This window comes from Pelmatolapia mariae, linkage group LG16_19 (genome assembly GCF_036321145.2).
Source record: "Pelmatolapia mariae isolate MD_Pm_ZW linkage group LG16_19, Pm_UMD_F_2, whole genome shotgun sequence".
In the NCBI taxonomy this organism is placed as follows: domain Eukaryota; kingdom Metazoa; phylum Chordata; class Actinopteri; order Cichliformes; family Cichlidae; genus Pelmatolapia; species Pelmatolapia mariae.
Window position 1 is genome coordinate 32210834 of NC_086241.1, and position 16762 is coordinate 32227595.

Consider the following 16762-nt stretch of genomic DNA (forward strand, 5'->3'; position numbering starts at 1 on the left):
CAAGGATATCAGACCTTTGTAAAACTGCCCCAGGAGCATGGAGGTGAAAACAAAACTCAAAAGAAAAAAAGTATTTTCTTTTGTTGCATTTTAAGATTTTTTTCTGGTGTGTGTACATACAGCATCTCACAGACACTTCTGGGGACGGGGATAAACTGAGGACAATGGAAAAGCAGTGGAGATTAACAGCTCTGTTAAAGGGGTTTCCCTAAAGTACAAAGTGTCCAAAGTGTCTTCAATCCCTTTGTAAAATTTCTAAACACATTTCACTTTATTGTGAGAGACAAAACTGTCAGTTTTATCCATTTATAAGATCTTTTATAATCATTTATCATTAACATAAAAATAACAAATCAAAAAATACTGTTACATGCGAATGTTCACCACATCTCTGTATGGATCCTGTGATGTATGTACATGTAATTATAACTCTGCACAAATGTGTAGTGCAACATTTAGTGACATATTAAACAATCAGAGAGAATGAACTAAATTAGCTGCTGTTCTTTAAAAATGAAAAAATAGGTTTATGCCATGTGCTTCAAATTAACATAATTACAGAGTATTATGATAATGTGTGGGAGGAGTTTAACCAAGTGTAAATTACAGCATCAGAGCAGCAGTCCTGTCTGAGCAATTACACATCAAACATGTAAGAGCAGAGTTAGTGGTGCAAACAGATGTTTTACCAAACTTTGAAGTGTGCACACGCATGTGCGATGTCCAAGAATAGAACTCGGATTCACAACGTTCGTCCAAAAGCAGCCTTTGAGAAAATTCAACAAAGGACTGAAGCAAACACAAGAGACTGACAGAGTTTTGACAAAAGCAGATTTATTGTTTTGCTGTGTGTGCGTGCAGTGTTACAGGGAGTGCTGCGAGTCCTGTTTTTCCATGTGTAAATGTTCAGGGCTGTACAAAGAGGAGGAGCTGGAAAAGGTAGTGGTGGGAGAGCTTCAGTCAGCTGTGCCAAGAAGCACACCCAAGCCAAGTGAAAACTGCACGGCACTTTTAGCCCCGCATGCCCACATGTAATATTATTAACACTCATCACTCACGCCAACTCCAAGGTCCTGCCACTTACACTTAAGAATGTTACCAAAAAGCCCACAGAGCACCTTCTTCCCCCAGGCTCACCCCTCCCTACACGTCCTGCTTTCCCTCTGACGGTTCAGACAGAGCTTCTTCCTGTGGGAACGACGACTGCTGATTTATGACCCTGGACACTTTGCTTCCACCCACTCCCACAGCTGGCAGGGTGGATACAGAGTCATATTATAAGCCAGTCCTATTATGTGCCCAAATCACATTAACACAGCACTGCACATGTCACAGTCACACTGATCTGTGTCTCCACTGCACGTGAATGTAACCGTCGAGAACGTCATTACCACAGTGCTGGCTATTTCACACAGCGCAGACCCCTAACCCTGTGTTTGGGAGCTGGTTTTAGAGAATCAGAGGCTGGTGATGTTTGAGATTTTCCTTACTGTCAATACATTTAAAAAGACACTGTTGATTATAATTAATAATATGTTTTTTTCTGCATATTAAGAGCCAGATATACATCTTATTCAACTCAGCGGTATATTCAAAGACTGAAAAATGAAACCAAACTGAAAGAACCAAAATAGATAATGGGTGAAAATGTATCCTATTTAACTTATTTGGATTTTGTTAAGGCTTTTCAGTAAAATTATCTGACAATATTTCCAAGAAGATTGTGCTTCATATTTGGTGAATGGAATTCTAGCACTTTATTAGTTCTGTTACTTTGTAACAGGTACCTCCCACCCTCTCGTTGTCATACATGGAAAGCCTAAATAGAAGGAAGAGCTGAAGCAAGATACTGAACCAGGTTCTCAGTCATCCAGGTCAGTGTAGACTAAGGAGCTTGGAAAGAAAAGCGTCTGGACTTCTTTAAGTTGCTTGAAGAGGTTTAACCTCTCATCAGAGTAGCTTCTTCAGTTCTAAGAGTCCCAGATTTAAGCCCTATGGGAGTGTCCCCCCCCCCAAGAGGGACAATGGACCCCCCCTAATGATCCTCTACCTAATCACATGAGCCAAGGTGTGAAAACGGGTGTGGGTCACAATCAGCCAGGGTTTCGGGTGAGCTCATTGTGAAACCTAGCCCCACCCTTTCATGTGATTTCCTGAGGTCAAATGGCCCAGGATGTGAGTGGGCGTTAAGACGTCTGGGAAGGGATCTCAAAACTGGATTATAGATGGCAGACAGTTGGTGCCGTAAACCACCGCCTCTATTCAAAGATGGTGGCTCACAGTGCACATAGATGACTTCTTTTACTCCTCTTTCAAACCATCTGTCTTCTCTGTCCAAAATGTGACCGGGTACAAATGACATACATGATAAAGAGGAGCTGAGGTGGGTTGCAAAAACAGCTTTTGCAGTGGCAGCAGCAACTCAGATTGGCCAATAAGATACACAGATGGGTGTGAACTGATGTGGACTGGCATTACCGTCAGGCGATAGCTGACTGACCTTGACCTGTGACCTCCCAATACTAAGCTTATTAATTTATTAACACTCATTTATTTTACAACATAAAATAAACTGGGCAGGCTAATGGTGACCCAGGGGCCAAATCTGGCCATTCAGCCTCCCCGACACAAGATGAGGTTTAATAATGGTGTTTAAAAATATTAACACTGGGCTTATATCAATAAACATAACCACATTAAATCCAGTCCTGCCTATATTCAAGGAAGTTAATAAATGAACCCATAACATATACTGTATATAAATATACTAAAGAGCCCATGATTGAATACTTGCTGACCCCTGCTGAATGTGTTTTAACGTATAGAATGTAATGCATGTTATTTATTTAGTTGTACATTTAAAGAAAGCTAAATGTTTGGGAATGTTTTTTTTAGCAGTGTCTTAGAGGTGGTAAGGAGGCCAGAACATCTCTAGAAACAGACCAAAATGTTGCCAGATTTGTTCTTTTCTTGTTACAGAGCAACACCAGACTGAAACGTCAGTGTTCAGATGCTGAGGGGTGAGTTTGTACCCTGCAACTGAGTGCAATTGGAGCACAGAATAACACACACACACACACACACACACACACACACACACACACACACACACACACACACACACACGACATTAAAAAAACTATTTAAATCTTTCCAAGACTTGACTCAATAACCTCTGTGCAAAATGAAGGTAAGAAAAGTTGCTTAGTAAAAGTTAGTAGTACCAAACATTTTAATAGCCCCAGCCCCCTCAGAAATATGTGCTTTTTAAGAATCATGTGAATTGGAATCATCTGCAGTTCAGAGTCCTGCTGGGTGCGCAGTCTGTGCTAAAAATGCATCTTCAACACCTACAAAAATATACAAAGAGAAGCCAATATCTTGCCTGATCTGTACAGAATGAGCGGCACTTTTATGTGGCTGGAGTTATGGTTTCCATAAGTTGGTCTATGATGAGTAACTGCAGACGAGCTCACTTCTAACCCTAATCACTCTGTCTCCCGATCGCGACGAGGGTGGTGTTAATTTGTTCGGTGAAGCACAGACACAGGAGGTTTGAATCTCCCGGGTGAAAATAAAACAAAAAAAGGCCACAGACTTCTCTTTGAACACACTTTAAGTCATTTCTCTTCTGCCATCGCTGTGGGTGTGCACTGTGCAGACGGGTGAGTGTGCTCAGTCCACCATCCACCTCAGGCACGTCCCCTTGATCTACTTGTTGGACCGGTCCCGCCGCGCCCTGTACTGAGGGATCAGTGGAGCCCTCCGTTGTAGGACTTGCCGTACATGCGGAAATCTGTTTCCACAAAATGTGTAGAGATGGGGTGCTTGTACAGAGGGTTAGAGGCCTGAGAGGGAGAGAGATGAGACTTTTAATACCTGAAGGGCCCATTTTATTTGACTGGCTTGGTTTATCTCACCTACATAGAAGGTGCTGAGGTTTTTCAGCCTCAAACTATGAGCCTCAGTTTATTGTTAGTACACATGATGGGGCTGTAATACTCATGACTTAGGCTTATCCTTACCATTTCATATCGGGCACGCGAGCGGGCGCTCTGGAAGCGGGCAAACTCACGCCGGTCGTGGATAGTGATGACCAGCTTCCAGGCAGCGAGCAGCAACAGTCCTACTAGCAAAATGCTCCCAACCACTGCCACCAGCACCATCAGGGCATCTGGTCCCCTGACACACTCTGAAGCAGGCACAGGAAACAACATTTAACACAAGCTCACTTAACTTAAGTCACAGCTCTTTGTTCCCCATCTTCAGCAAACATTGGTGAGGTGAACTGAATGGCATGGTGGCTGAACAGATCGGGCATAATGGCTTGGAACCAACACCCCCCCCCCCCCAAAAAAAAAAAAAAAAAAAAAAAAAAAAAAACCCCAAACAAACAAACCTCTAAGGTCTTAGAGGTGACCGGACAGTCACTGGCACAATGAAGAAACTGAGTGTCTGCTTCAGCCAGTTCGTATCACAGGGAAGTCACAAGTAGTTATTTCTTAAAAACATGAATGCTACTGAAGACACAGGGCATTAAAGGCAGCACTGAAAACACAGCAAGATGCTGACGACAGCACAGGGCCAGGGTGTCACTCTGCCCACTTAAAAATAGATCTGTGGACTTTCTGGAGCCAGTGTGTAAATGGAGACAGTGAGCTCAGGTAACATGAAACAGTTGACATCCCCCACGTTTGCAATCAAAAACAAATTTTGACCAGAAAAAGTTTTTTATGTCACTTCTTAGAAGAAGTCAATGTTTTCTGCACTCAGTCTTTTATTTTGAGTAACAGTATTGCTGTGCAGATCAAAATCAGCAGCGTCACAGCTGACTGTGGACACTTAGTTTCTATAGAATGACAGTCACTCAGTACTACACTCTTAAGCCTCCTTTGTAGTGACAGGTTCATTGTCTGTAACCACTGAGGGGGAATAATGTGAGGCAAGGCTGGGAGCAATGAACCCAGAATCTTTAAAGATGGTGGTGAAAATCAAGCAGCTGATACCTACGTACAATCCAAAAGCACCTGATCATTACCAGCTGTCAAATTTACCAACAAGTGCTGCTAAAAAAACAAAACAAAAAAAACCCAGGAAAGACAACATTATGTATTGTTGTTTGTAGCACTGACCTGGCTCTTTAAGAGCTGAGAGTATAGATTGTCCGCTGGCGTGCTCAGAATATGTGAACTTCATGACACAATCGTCGTCTGTCTTGTACAAACAAAGCACAGCGCCGGGCTCGTCGGTTTCTAAGCATGACAGAGAGAGATGGGGGGTGGGGGGGTGGGAGAAAACACAGACACATTTCTCAATAAATGCAAGTTTCTCACTTTCTACTGCTGTTCTACAAAGCGAGACTTTGATATTATAAAAAACTATTAAGGTTTGGCTTCAGATACTGGAACAAAAGACATCCAAGAGGAATCTCACGCTCAGGGGCAAACGGAACCACTTATGAATGTTTAACACATCGGTCAAATGTCTCTGCTGTGAAGTCACAATTTAAAAAAACAACAACAACAAAAAAGACAGCCTTGACTGAAATGCTGACATTCTGTTTGCCATTGTTTGCATTCGATCATCATTATCTGACCAGATTCAAAACCTCACAAGGGAGGATGAGGTCACTCCGTCCTGGTCCACCCCTCCCATCAGCCCCTGCTCCTCTAGTTCATGCACAAAGTATCTGGAATGTACATGTGGAGACCATTAAGGGCAGTCAGATGGCTGAACTAGTAGGGTATGCTATGAAACACATCAGACCTGGGCCAGGGCCATGCTGGGCCAATATGGAATGCTAATATAATAGTCTCTATGGCTAAACACAGACTCAGGCCATGCAGTATCACAGTGCCACTTAAAACATGTCAAATTTCTCCTGTGTGTTCAGCACCAGGCTGTGAGAGAAAAAAAAAAAAAAAAGATGCACTGCCAAACATTTTGGATGGTGTCCCCTGGCTTTTTACAATGAACCACGAGACAGGCAGTGCACTGCAGGTTTGGTTTGTTTAGTGGGTGTATTCTCCCTGTAGAGAAGGTAGGTGTCGGTGGAGGATTGGATTCTAAAATAGACTGAACTCTGAGCCAAATGAGGGGTTGTAGATGAGATGGTGTAGCTGCCTGCTGTGTGGAGCTGCGACAGGTCCAGACCGCCATCTTCCACATAATAACATAAACATGAGGCCAAGCCTGACCGCTGAGCACTGGGTGTACTTTCATTAGCAATCACAGAGGTGTGAAAAAAGAAAGGGTGCAAGCAGCAAAGCCTCAAACAACCACAGAGAGTTGAACAGAGGCGACAGCCATACTAGAAAAGAAACTCAGAGGCTGTACCACCTGTAGATGCTAACGGGGGATTTATACTTCTGTGTTAAGCTACTGGAACCAGAAAGCTCCAAAACCCTGCCACATAATATGATGTAAGCTGACATGGACCTTCCTGGAAATGTAACTACACAGTTTTTAAATTTATCAGTGAAAGAAAAACAGCTATCGTCCTAGTACAGGAGGAACAATCACAGCCTCGATAAAAGAATTCCCAGTGGTCGGCATATTCCTCGAGGGAGATTGCTGAAATGATCAGAATGCACCTGAGGGAATGTACAAAGACAAAACTTGAAGTACAAATGTGTCTGTCTCTGAAAATGAAAAAAAGCCAAACCAAACCAAAACAACAACAACAAAGAGTGGGAACCAAACATTTTATTTGTTTCTTATCGTGGCTGCACCACACATGAAACAACACGCACAAGCATGAATGCTGGTAACAAAGTTGGCTACTTTTACAGGTTATTGCATAGAGTCAGAGGTTCACAGCACAAATCTAAATCAGCTGTGACATGTCACATGTCCATCCAAAGTACCTGGAACTAAAAACGTTCCTTTAGACCATCTCATAAACACCTGTCAGGACTAGACATGTACTATACTTCATCTGTCCATGCCGAATGCACTCTTGGCTGAAATAAAATACTGTAGGTCCAATCAAACAGTCCAGTCCCCCCATTTCGTTAACAAAGCTTGCTATAATGGTCACTTCTGTTGCCAAAAGGGCAAAGATGGTGATGCCAAAATACAAACTTGAATTTTCCTATAATTTGTTTTTCAAATAGACTGTATATAAAAGATGGCTAACTATTTCACTTTCAGCTAATCAGTTAAACCGCTTCAAGCTCTGCTGCTTCAGTTGTTTGGGTCTGGTGTATGTATCCTGCTTCTCATGAAAGCTTAAAGGTAGAAGAACAGCTCGAAGTGATCTTCTATGTATTGATATTTAAAATATAGTTTTTCCTGGAATGGAAAAGTCCTTGTGCGTGCATTCAGGCTGTTGAGCATCTGAATGTACTTTATTACATCAGGTGTTAATAGTGCCTCATTAGTGGGAGTCAGACAATTACTTTAGCAAAGTCTCACAGTAACAACAATAAACGGTATGCAGAATGTGAAAAATGAAACTTTTGCAGATGCTACAGATGTGAATACTTTTCTCTGCCAGCAAGCTGGTCTCTGTGTTAGCGTGTGTGTGTGTGTTTGTGTTTACTCACTGAGAGTCTCCACAGTGATGATATGATCCTTGCACTGTCGCTGGCAAGTCTCATTGTCCGCAAGCCTTCCAGAATTGAAAAGCCGGCACTCAATGCACTCCCTGAATCAGAGGAGGACAAAGACACGCTAAACATATGCATACATTTTTATATCTACATTCAGGAGGCAGAGATCACTCAACCCAAAAGCCAATCATATGACATTGTTACTGTGCTTCAGTTTGTTATTTTTGCTCTGCTACATCAGCTGTCGAAAGTGCCCCACTGTGCTCTGCTAAAACACTGGAACTGTCTCTGCTACGAACTGCGACAAAACAGCAAGTGAACCGTGCAGCACACAGAACAAAGAACCTGATGAGTGCATGAACTGTTGCTGGTGCAGGTTACAGGAACCTTTCACAGATGCTTCAAGTTTGTTAAACGCTGCCTTTAAACTTGATTTGGTTCTTTTTTTTTTTTTTTTTTAACCTGTCCCGTTTGGTTCTTTTGCCATCAGAATTATTGTCTAAAGGCGAAGAAAGATGCCCAACGGAAACTTGGCTTGATTTGGTTCTTAAAAGAAATGGTTTTCTATTCTGAGAGCTCAAAGCGCTTTCTTACTACAAGACACCCATTCACAAAGAGATCGATACAACACTGTTCTTATATGCCTTTAAGCATTATGCCCAGCATGCTCCAGTGGATGCATTGGGCAAAACTTGTTCTATGTATCATGTCAGAAGATGCTTCGATACAGAGGCTGAAAGAAGCAGGGATTGGACCACTGATTGTCCAGTTATAGAAGTGTCAGAAATTCTCTGGCACAGCAAATGCACAGTGATGCCTCTCTCTCCTTTGACTTTATACAATTCCACTATGGAAGCAAAAATCCTGTTTTTAAATCAGTTCTGATCAGCACTTGCGCTTTTGCACAATAAAAACAACATCAGTTTTTCAACTAAACTTTATCTCTCACAGGAAGCCCGTTGAGAGGAAACGGTAGTTCCATCCTCTCAAAAGCTCGAGCTGCGCCACGGAGTGATCCGAGTTCAAACAGCAGACAAATGGTTTCATGTCTTCAGGTCACAAATGACATGAGAGTTAGCTTTGAAGGCATGGGAAGAGTTTTCTGATCAGTCTTCAAGTGAGAGAGGTATGTGAGGTCTTGGTTTCAGACTACTTTGAGCTTTTCCTGGAGCTTACAGTTGCAGACAGCCTGAAGGTTTCAATTTTCCACCTTATTTCTCACCTATCAGCTGATATTAGCAACCCAAACATGCAGGTCAAGCTCCAACTTGGACTGTGTAAACCGCAGGTATAAACCGCAGCACGGTACATACCTCTTTGTGCCGCAGGCATCAGGGCAAGTGGGGCATTTTTCGCAGGTTTCTCCAAAGGCTCCGGGCTCAGTGCACTGACAGCGGCCGCACACACAGCTGCCTCGCCCGCTGCACATCTGCCCGTCATCTGAAATGCAGCCCGATGTCTCCGTCGAGCAGTTGCAGTTGTCGCCAATGTAACCGGCATGGCATTTACACTCCCCACAGTGACACTCACCGTGACCTGCCGAGAGAGGAACACACAGCAAGAGAGCAGAGAAACAATGTTACAGCGAGACAGCTCGGACACTGTATGTGATAGAGAGATTTTTAGCAGATGCTCTCGGTTTGAAACGCCTAGGTCACATTCAATTTTGGGCGTCCATGCCACCTGAACGCCCAGCAGGGTGACGACAACACCCCATTGGCTTCTTAGAGCTGAGGGGTAAAAGGTTTCCTGGACATAGAACCCTATAATTAGCAACCCTCATAAGAAGCAAAAATTTGAGTTTTATGTGAATATATTGAGATGCTTTTGTTTGCAAACTTGAATATCATTGAAGAGTGGATTACTGGCTAAGTCTAAGAACTGAAGGACTTAGATTTAGCTAGAAGAACAAAAACTACACTAGAAGCCGCTGGCTAAACTTTACGTGTGACATGAGATTGAGCAACATATACAGAGTCTAGCTGACAGTTCATAGAGGAGGTTTTGCTTCTTTGCAACAGTGGGAAACTGAAACATCTGCAGTGTTGATCATGCTCTTCTCCTACCAGCACTGAGCAAACTGCCCTGTTTGTACTGCACTCATTGACTTATCAACACTGGAATGAGTCCAAGAACGGGCTCTAGCTCTTGCTATAACTCTGATTTGGTTTGGTTGTCTAAGAACAGCCTGTGGTAAAGAGAGAGAGCAGAGTTATCAGAGACAAGAAGACTCCTTGATATAAGGAGGACAGCAGCTGCAATCAAAGAAGCCTTACTGACAAGCTGATTTCACACCCGCTGTTCCAAGACCCTCCACAAAGACCATATTCATGAATCTGCTCCCAGAGACTGATAAGGAACAAAGAGGAAGGACATACTGTAGGCAAACTATACCAATGCAGACTTTATCAACAGAAAAGGAATGGACTGGTTCTTATGTAGCACGTTAATGGAGTAGGCTGCTACATTAAACACTTGACTTTTCCAGTCCTCCTATTTCAAAGCCGTTAAAATGGAAAAAACACTGAAGACACAGTTATTGGTGGAGACTAAGAAATAACTGGGTCACTAACAAATGAAATCACTGTTTAGGAGTGGTTCCTACTTCTGTCAAAGGGGCTCTCCTGGCAGTCAAGAAAGACAATCACAGTATACTGCCAGTCAACATCAGACACTACTAGGAGGAAAAACTGAGCCTCTGATTGCAGCCAGATCCTGAAAGAGGTCACAGAGACTTCTCAAAACCAAGAGGAAACATTTTTTCTAATCATCAAGTGGTCAGGGTTGTGCAACATACTGTCTGGAATCACAGACATGCAGTAAATTCTTCCTATTCTTGTCTAAACACTTCCTAATTACTCAGTGCATGCTGCAGAACTGTGCACGTTTTTTTTCTCTCAAGGTTGAAAACCTGAGACCAGTCAAATGAAATCTGTCTAGAGCACCACTCCTAGCCCTCAGTCACTGGAGGCTACCACGATGAGTGGCATGTGGCTGACTCACAGCACCAACACTGGGAACGTGTCCTTAGATGACTGCGCTGCTTTGTGGGCATTCAGAGGGCACGGACTGGGATCTCTTCCTGACAGCATGGGGAGGATAAAAGAAGTGTAGCTGTGTTCTCATTCAACATGTCCCGGCGAGCTGCTAATAGATCTGCTGTGTGCAAACACTCCTCTACTCATAATATTTATGTGAAATATTCATGTCTGTGCTCTTTCCCAGCGCTTATGACTGAGCTTTTGGAATTTCCTGTTGTATACAAATGTTGTTTTCTGCATCACACTGCATGGCTGCAATTTTTTTCTTTAAATAAATAAAGAAAACAAGAAGATCAACTATGTGGGGATCTTTTTTAAAAGTCTATGCAACAAGACAAATTCATGCTAGGAGATGTTCATGCTCAACTTAAAAAAAACCCCCATGAGCTGTTATTCTTTACTACTGCCAACTCAGTCTTAATTTATATAGCGCCGACAGTCGCCTCAAGAGACTTTATATTGACACTATAACAGAATGAGAGAAAACCCCTGCAATTAGAAACCGTCCAATGAGCAAGCACTTGGTGACAGTGGGAAGAAAAAACTCCCTTTTAACAGGAAGAAACCTCCAACAGAACCAGGCACAAGGACGGGACAGAGAGACAGGACAAAAGACCCACTGTGGAAGATAATCATTATTGTTGAACTCTGGCTAAATGCAATATGGTGTATATAAACAGAGTGAAAAGATCATCTGAGAGAATTTGTTCTATTTGCTTTTATATTGAGAAAATTAAAAAAAGAGCTGTTGGCTGTTGGAGTAAATACTCACACCTTGATGGGAATAAAGAGAGAGAAGGAACTGAAAGCAAAGAAATTCACTTTATGTTTAGCCTGAGTGCGCAATTATAGACTGGGCAAAAACTTCAGACAACAGGAGGAAGTTTAAATCGCATAAGCTGCTCTTTTGCAATGAAAGAAGCCATTTTTATTAAAATGCTTCCCTGGTGCTTCTCTTTAAAGGTTTGAGCACAGAAAGCCAGGAAGATTCCCTGGTGTAGAATGGTCTCTGGACATGCCACCATGAAGCGATGCAGGAGGAAGCAGAAGAAAATGGAAGAACGGTCAGACTACAGGGCATCGAGTTGCAGGCAAAAACAAATTTGAAATCAGAGTGATCAATGACTGTTCATTAACGGGCGTCCAAAATCATGACTCCTGATGAATGATGATACCACTGCAAGCCTTCAGAATGTGTAAATGGTGAACTGCTGTAACTACAAAAACAGAGGTGAAATACGGACAACAGCTAACGTCTTCTAATCTTCATGGCTTCATGCCAACAGCAGCGATCCTCTTCTAGCAGTATAAATGATCCCAACAACCTCATCCAACAGTTTGAGCAAGCTTAAAATTGACCAAAGTCCAAGTTAAAGATGTCTTTGTTTCGTCATATGTTAGGTACCGCTTCTTTTCCTAGATGCTGACAGTCTTTGGACCACTGCACCAATCGTGAAATGAACTGGCGTGCTGACAGAAGAAAATACCAGCGATCAACACTTCACGGGTCTACAACAGCTAACCGTCACCATATGCCTTGAACCAGATGTTTGGAACAAGTGCACATGCTCTTTATCCTGCCATTCCGTCTTGTGATTTAGCTGGTAAGTTGTTTCACTTCTTCTTCTGTGCTGTGAGATTAAGCAGTACTCACAATAAACACAGCTGTAGCGGAGGAGGGAACATGGAAAGTGTTCAGATCCTTCAGAGCTGTGACCTTCCCCTTTAGCTTGCAACTTTTCCATGACGTTTCTCAAGACATTCTGTCAGCCTGGAACAGCAGCCAAGATGAGATAAAATGAGGAAGAGGAAGGAGTTGTTCTGGAGACATCCAAGACTTTTCATTTCTGACATTAGGCTGCTTTCTGTTTCGTTACCACCATCCCAGGCCGTCAAAAACTTTTCCCTTATGTTGCTCGATTCCCATAAGCAGATTAGAAGAAATTCAAAATGTAAAGGAAAAACAAAAAATGGAAAGAATAGTGTTCTAGCTTTGCTTCACACCACTGACTATGAATACCACATGAATGAATGAAGCATGAACGCATACTCAGTGTTGGGAAGGTTACTTTTAAAATGTATTCCATTACAGATTACAGAATACATGCGCCAAAATGTATTCTGTAACGTATTCCATTACGTTACTCAATGAGAGTAACGTATTCTGAATACTTTGGATTACTTAATATATTATCATGCTGTTTACAACTACGTGAATGTACCATTGCTGTGATTTATTACTGTTACTTAAGGTCTGCGGCTCCGAACCGTAGTAAAGGAATCTCTGGCTAATACAGCGGGTTCCGTGTCGGGCTCGTAGCCGAAAACTAGCTTTACTTTGTTGTCTGGGTCAACTTTGCTTGCCAGAGACAGAGAGAGGCGTTGAAAGGCTGCTCCAACGGAACTTATTTTTTCCGGAGGAAAACACGAACACAGCGTACAGTTGAGTCTTAATAGCTTACTTACAGCTGGGCTCGTCAGGCACTCTTCTTGGCTGCAGTGGTTATTATTATATTTACATGCTTCCAGCTCCCGTTTTTGCTCCGTGACAGCTCGTACTTTTCCTTTCTCTCCCTCCCTCGCTCACAGACACATAACGTGTATGGCAGTCCATTCTACCTGCAGCACAGACTACACTGCCCATGAGGCTACATTCTTTAGGGCCATGCCTGTAACACTCTGCCTTTTAGCTTAGCACAACAACAACAACAACAAAAAGGCGCTCTCTCACCCAGGAAACACGCAGAGAGAGAGCGTCACCCTGTAACCATGGCAACCGTAACGCTGCCGCCTGGAACAACAGAACATAGCTGTCAAACAAACCCAAACAGTCCTGACCCGCGAGAATATGAAACAGGAAAGTACCGCCGTGTAATCCATTTATTTCACCAAAGTAACTGTATTCTGAATACCACCTTTTTAAACAGTAACTGTAACGGAATACAGTTACTCATATTTTGTATTCTAAATACGTAACGGCGGTACATGTATTCCGTTACTCTCCAACACTGCGCATACTACATATGTCTGTATCTTGCTCACTGTAATGCACTAGCCTAAAATCTGCCATACATCTTTATTTTCACAATTTTACCCATCTTTGCAGTCAACTGCTGCAGTAAAACCAGTGAAAGCGTCTGCTTTTCAACATTTCTGAGGTCCAGCTCTAACCAGTGGTTAGTGAAGGCATATTACAAAGGATCTAAGTTTTTTCTCTTTTTGTGAACTGACAGGAAAGCTGGGGAAGCTGCAGATTGGCACCCGGGCCTTATTTTTGTCTACATCTAGGCAATGTTCCCTCTAAGCTGCGCGCGTGCGCAATTGCGCACTGCTGGCACGGTCTCTGCGCACAGAAAATCTGCGTTGCGCACAAAAAAAAAATCTAACCTGAATTGAAATTAAAACTAAAACTTTAACAATTCAGTTTTGCAGTGTTAGTCAGTGACTGGCTGCTCCCGTATGGGATTAGAACGATGCCACCTTATCTCATAGTCCCGCCAATAATGCGATTCACATTCGTATATACGCAGCTAATCAACGTCGTTGACAGGCTATGACAGCGTCCTTATGTGCCGACACCGGTGTTTTAGCTAGCAAAGCGGCGTGGCTAATGTGGAGTGAAGCCACGTTAATGACAACGTGTACAACCATTGGAGATGTGAGCAGGACAGACGGAACAATTGACGGAAAAAGTGTGGACTTTATACCAGTTTTTAAATTGTGTTGATAGGCCACGTAAAACCAGAGTTATGATAAAAATATATGCAATGTTTGGTTTTCTTCCTGAATACTATCGTTGTTTATATTTACTGCCCGAAGAAACGGTAAAAACGGCGTTTTATAAGGAAAACGCTCGAAAGCACTCTCAGCCTGTGAGCAAAAACAAAACCAAAAAAAACCCCACCCTTTCCTATTGGTCGAAAAATGTACCATGTCAACCAATCAAAAAATGATATGGCAACAGTTGTTTAGGAAGGGGGGGGGGGGGGGGGAGTTTTAGGAATGTTTTGAGATGTGAGAGATTTGCGACGTTTAGCGCAAATCTTGTGTAGTTAGTGTGTAGTGTAGTCAATAGTTTTGTTGTGTGTGTCAGAACAATGAGGCGACTACTGAATGTTACAGGTGTTACAGGAGTGATACATCTGTTGTCAGGCCTGCAGGGATCAGGCTGTTGTTCTCCTTTATCTCATAGTGGACAGAAATTATTTTTTGGAGTGGTGCAAATAATTTGTTCTGTAAATAGTTTGAAATGTTTGTTTAGAAAACGCCTTGGCTGCATTTTTAGGTAAATAGCTGCAAAAAACTTTGTTGTTTGCAAAACTCAGTAACTTTTTTGAAGTAGTAACTATATTAATTGCCCACCATTGGTCATTATATACTGTATTTTGCAGACAGAGAGTTAAAGGACTCTCTCCCAGACCACAGACTCATACTCATAATACAAGTCAGAGCTTTATAAAAAAAAAGAAAAAGAAAAAAAAGAAAAAAAGAAAGTTGTGTTTTCAAAATTGGAGTTCAAGTTATTTTTACTTCCAATAGTGTTAACATACTACACAGGTCATGAACAAGATTTTTTTTTTAAATTTTCATTGTAAGTGGGCTAAAGCAGTTAATTAAAAGTAGTCTAACATAAATGTAAATGCTGTAATTTGATTATTTTAATAAACCATGTAACTTGGATGGATTCGATGCTGGTGTGACCACAGTGCACACGTCTGCTGTTGCTCACAGTGGTCCAAGGGACCGCTCAGGGAGTTTGTGTGTTCGCTCAGACACATGAAAAATTAGAGGGAACATTGCATCTAGGTGTGCTTTATCTTCTAACATTCAGTCTCTGATGAATACATTGGGAGCAACTCAGGCTTCATTATCTTGCCCAATGATACTTTGGCCTCCAAGCTTTGGATTTGTACAGGACGCACTCTACCTCCTGATCCACAGCCGTTTAAAAAAAAGGAATGTGTTGATTTGTGTTCTCTTCTGCAAGACTTGAAACTGGTGATTGAGACTATAGACCCATCAGAAAAGTGTTCACTGAGCTCAGAAATTAAGGGCCGTTTTCCTATCCGGTCTTTAAGTCTGATGTCACTAGCTGTGTCTGGGCTCAAACTCCGCTGCAGGTCCCAAAGTCAAACGATCACTGTGGCATCACTGAGAGTTGAAAAACTGTCTAAAGTCTTTCATCTGTAATAAAATGATCATTGTGGCTGCTCTACCAGGTGTAACAATTGAGTTTAACATCCAGGCATCCATGAAAACGGAATTTATGACATTTAACGGAGTTAGAAATTAGCAGGAAGTTAGCTCGCTAGCTTCCATCTAAATACAATATAGCATGTCCTGACTGAGGGATTTTGGAAACAAATTAAGACGTACAGCTCTGCTATCACTTCCGACATAAATGAAGACAGAAAACTAAACAGAAGTGACATTTGTAGGGTTACTGAAGTTTGGCTAGCTGGTATATAAGGATGTGCTACGTGACCGCTAGCGACACAGCTATATGAGCATAATATAAACACACTAACTTTTGTCCACTCGATAAAAGTTAACGTGAGGATTCTCGGTGGTCAGGAACAAATGCAATCGCATGGCAGGATGCTGTAAACGGACCAAACATCAGCCAGGAGAACAACTGAGATAATTCATCCACAATATGAGGTTAGTCATTCATATACTGCTGCATGGGCTGGGCTGTATTTACATCGTAAGGGTTTAAAAACTGAGCTTAAATAAATGATTAGCGGTAATAAAAGCCGAGGGAGGTCAACAGTGATCACTGACTGTTTTTAGGAGCTTTTTGAGATTAAATAGAAGAAAATACAAAACATTAAACATGTTAACAACACAAAAGCCGTATTAAACGCAGTCTACTTTAGGCCCGAAGCAGGATTCGTCACGTCATCACTTAAAGACCGGATAGATTTCTATACAACAGTGAGTCACCTCCTTCTGGCCTTTTGCTTCAGCCTCACCAAAGCAAACCAACAACTTAAGTTCATCTTTTATGTAAATGCCAAGTGTTTGAGGTCTGAACAGATCCGCATAGCATGGTAATAACAATGCCATCTAGTATTGTATAGATATACTTGCAGAGACATAAGCTAATGTAGCATGGCCTAAGATTCACTCAAATTTATACAAAAATGCTATTACAGTTCTTAGTAA

General features: G+C 42.1%; 1 protein-coding gene across 1 annotated transcript in view; it reads right to left on the minus strand.

Annotated features, from left to right (window-relative positions):
* Positions 1 to 814: 814 nt before the first annotated feature.
* itgb5 (integrin, beta 5) overlaps positions 815 to 16762 on the minus strand; it is a 48881-nt gene continuing 32933 nt past the window's right edge. Inside the window, exons 12-16 of the mRNA XM_063496795.1 lie at positions 8867 to 9089; positions 7548 to 7648; positions 5133 to 5252; positions 4026 to 4192; positions 815 to 3848 (exon numbers count right to left, since the gene is read on the minus strand). Coding sequence (XP_063352865.1) covers positions 3753 to 3848; positions 4026 to 4192; positions 5133 to 5252; positions 7548 to 7648; positions 8867 to 9089 — 707 coding nt within the window. The 3' untranslated portion in view covers positions 815 to 3752. The remainder of the gene's footprint in view (positions 3849 to 4025; positions 4193 to 5132; positions 5253 to 7547; positions 7649 to 8866; positions 9090 to 16762) is intronic.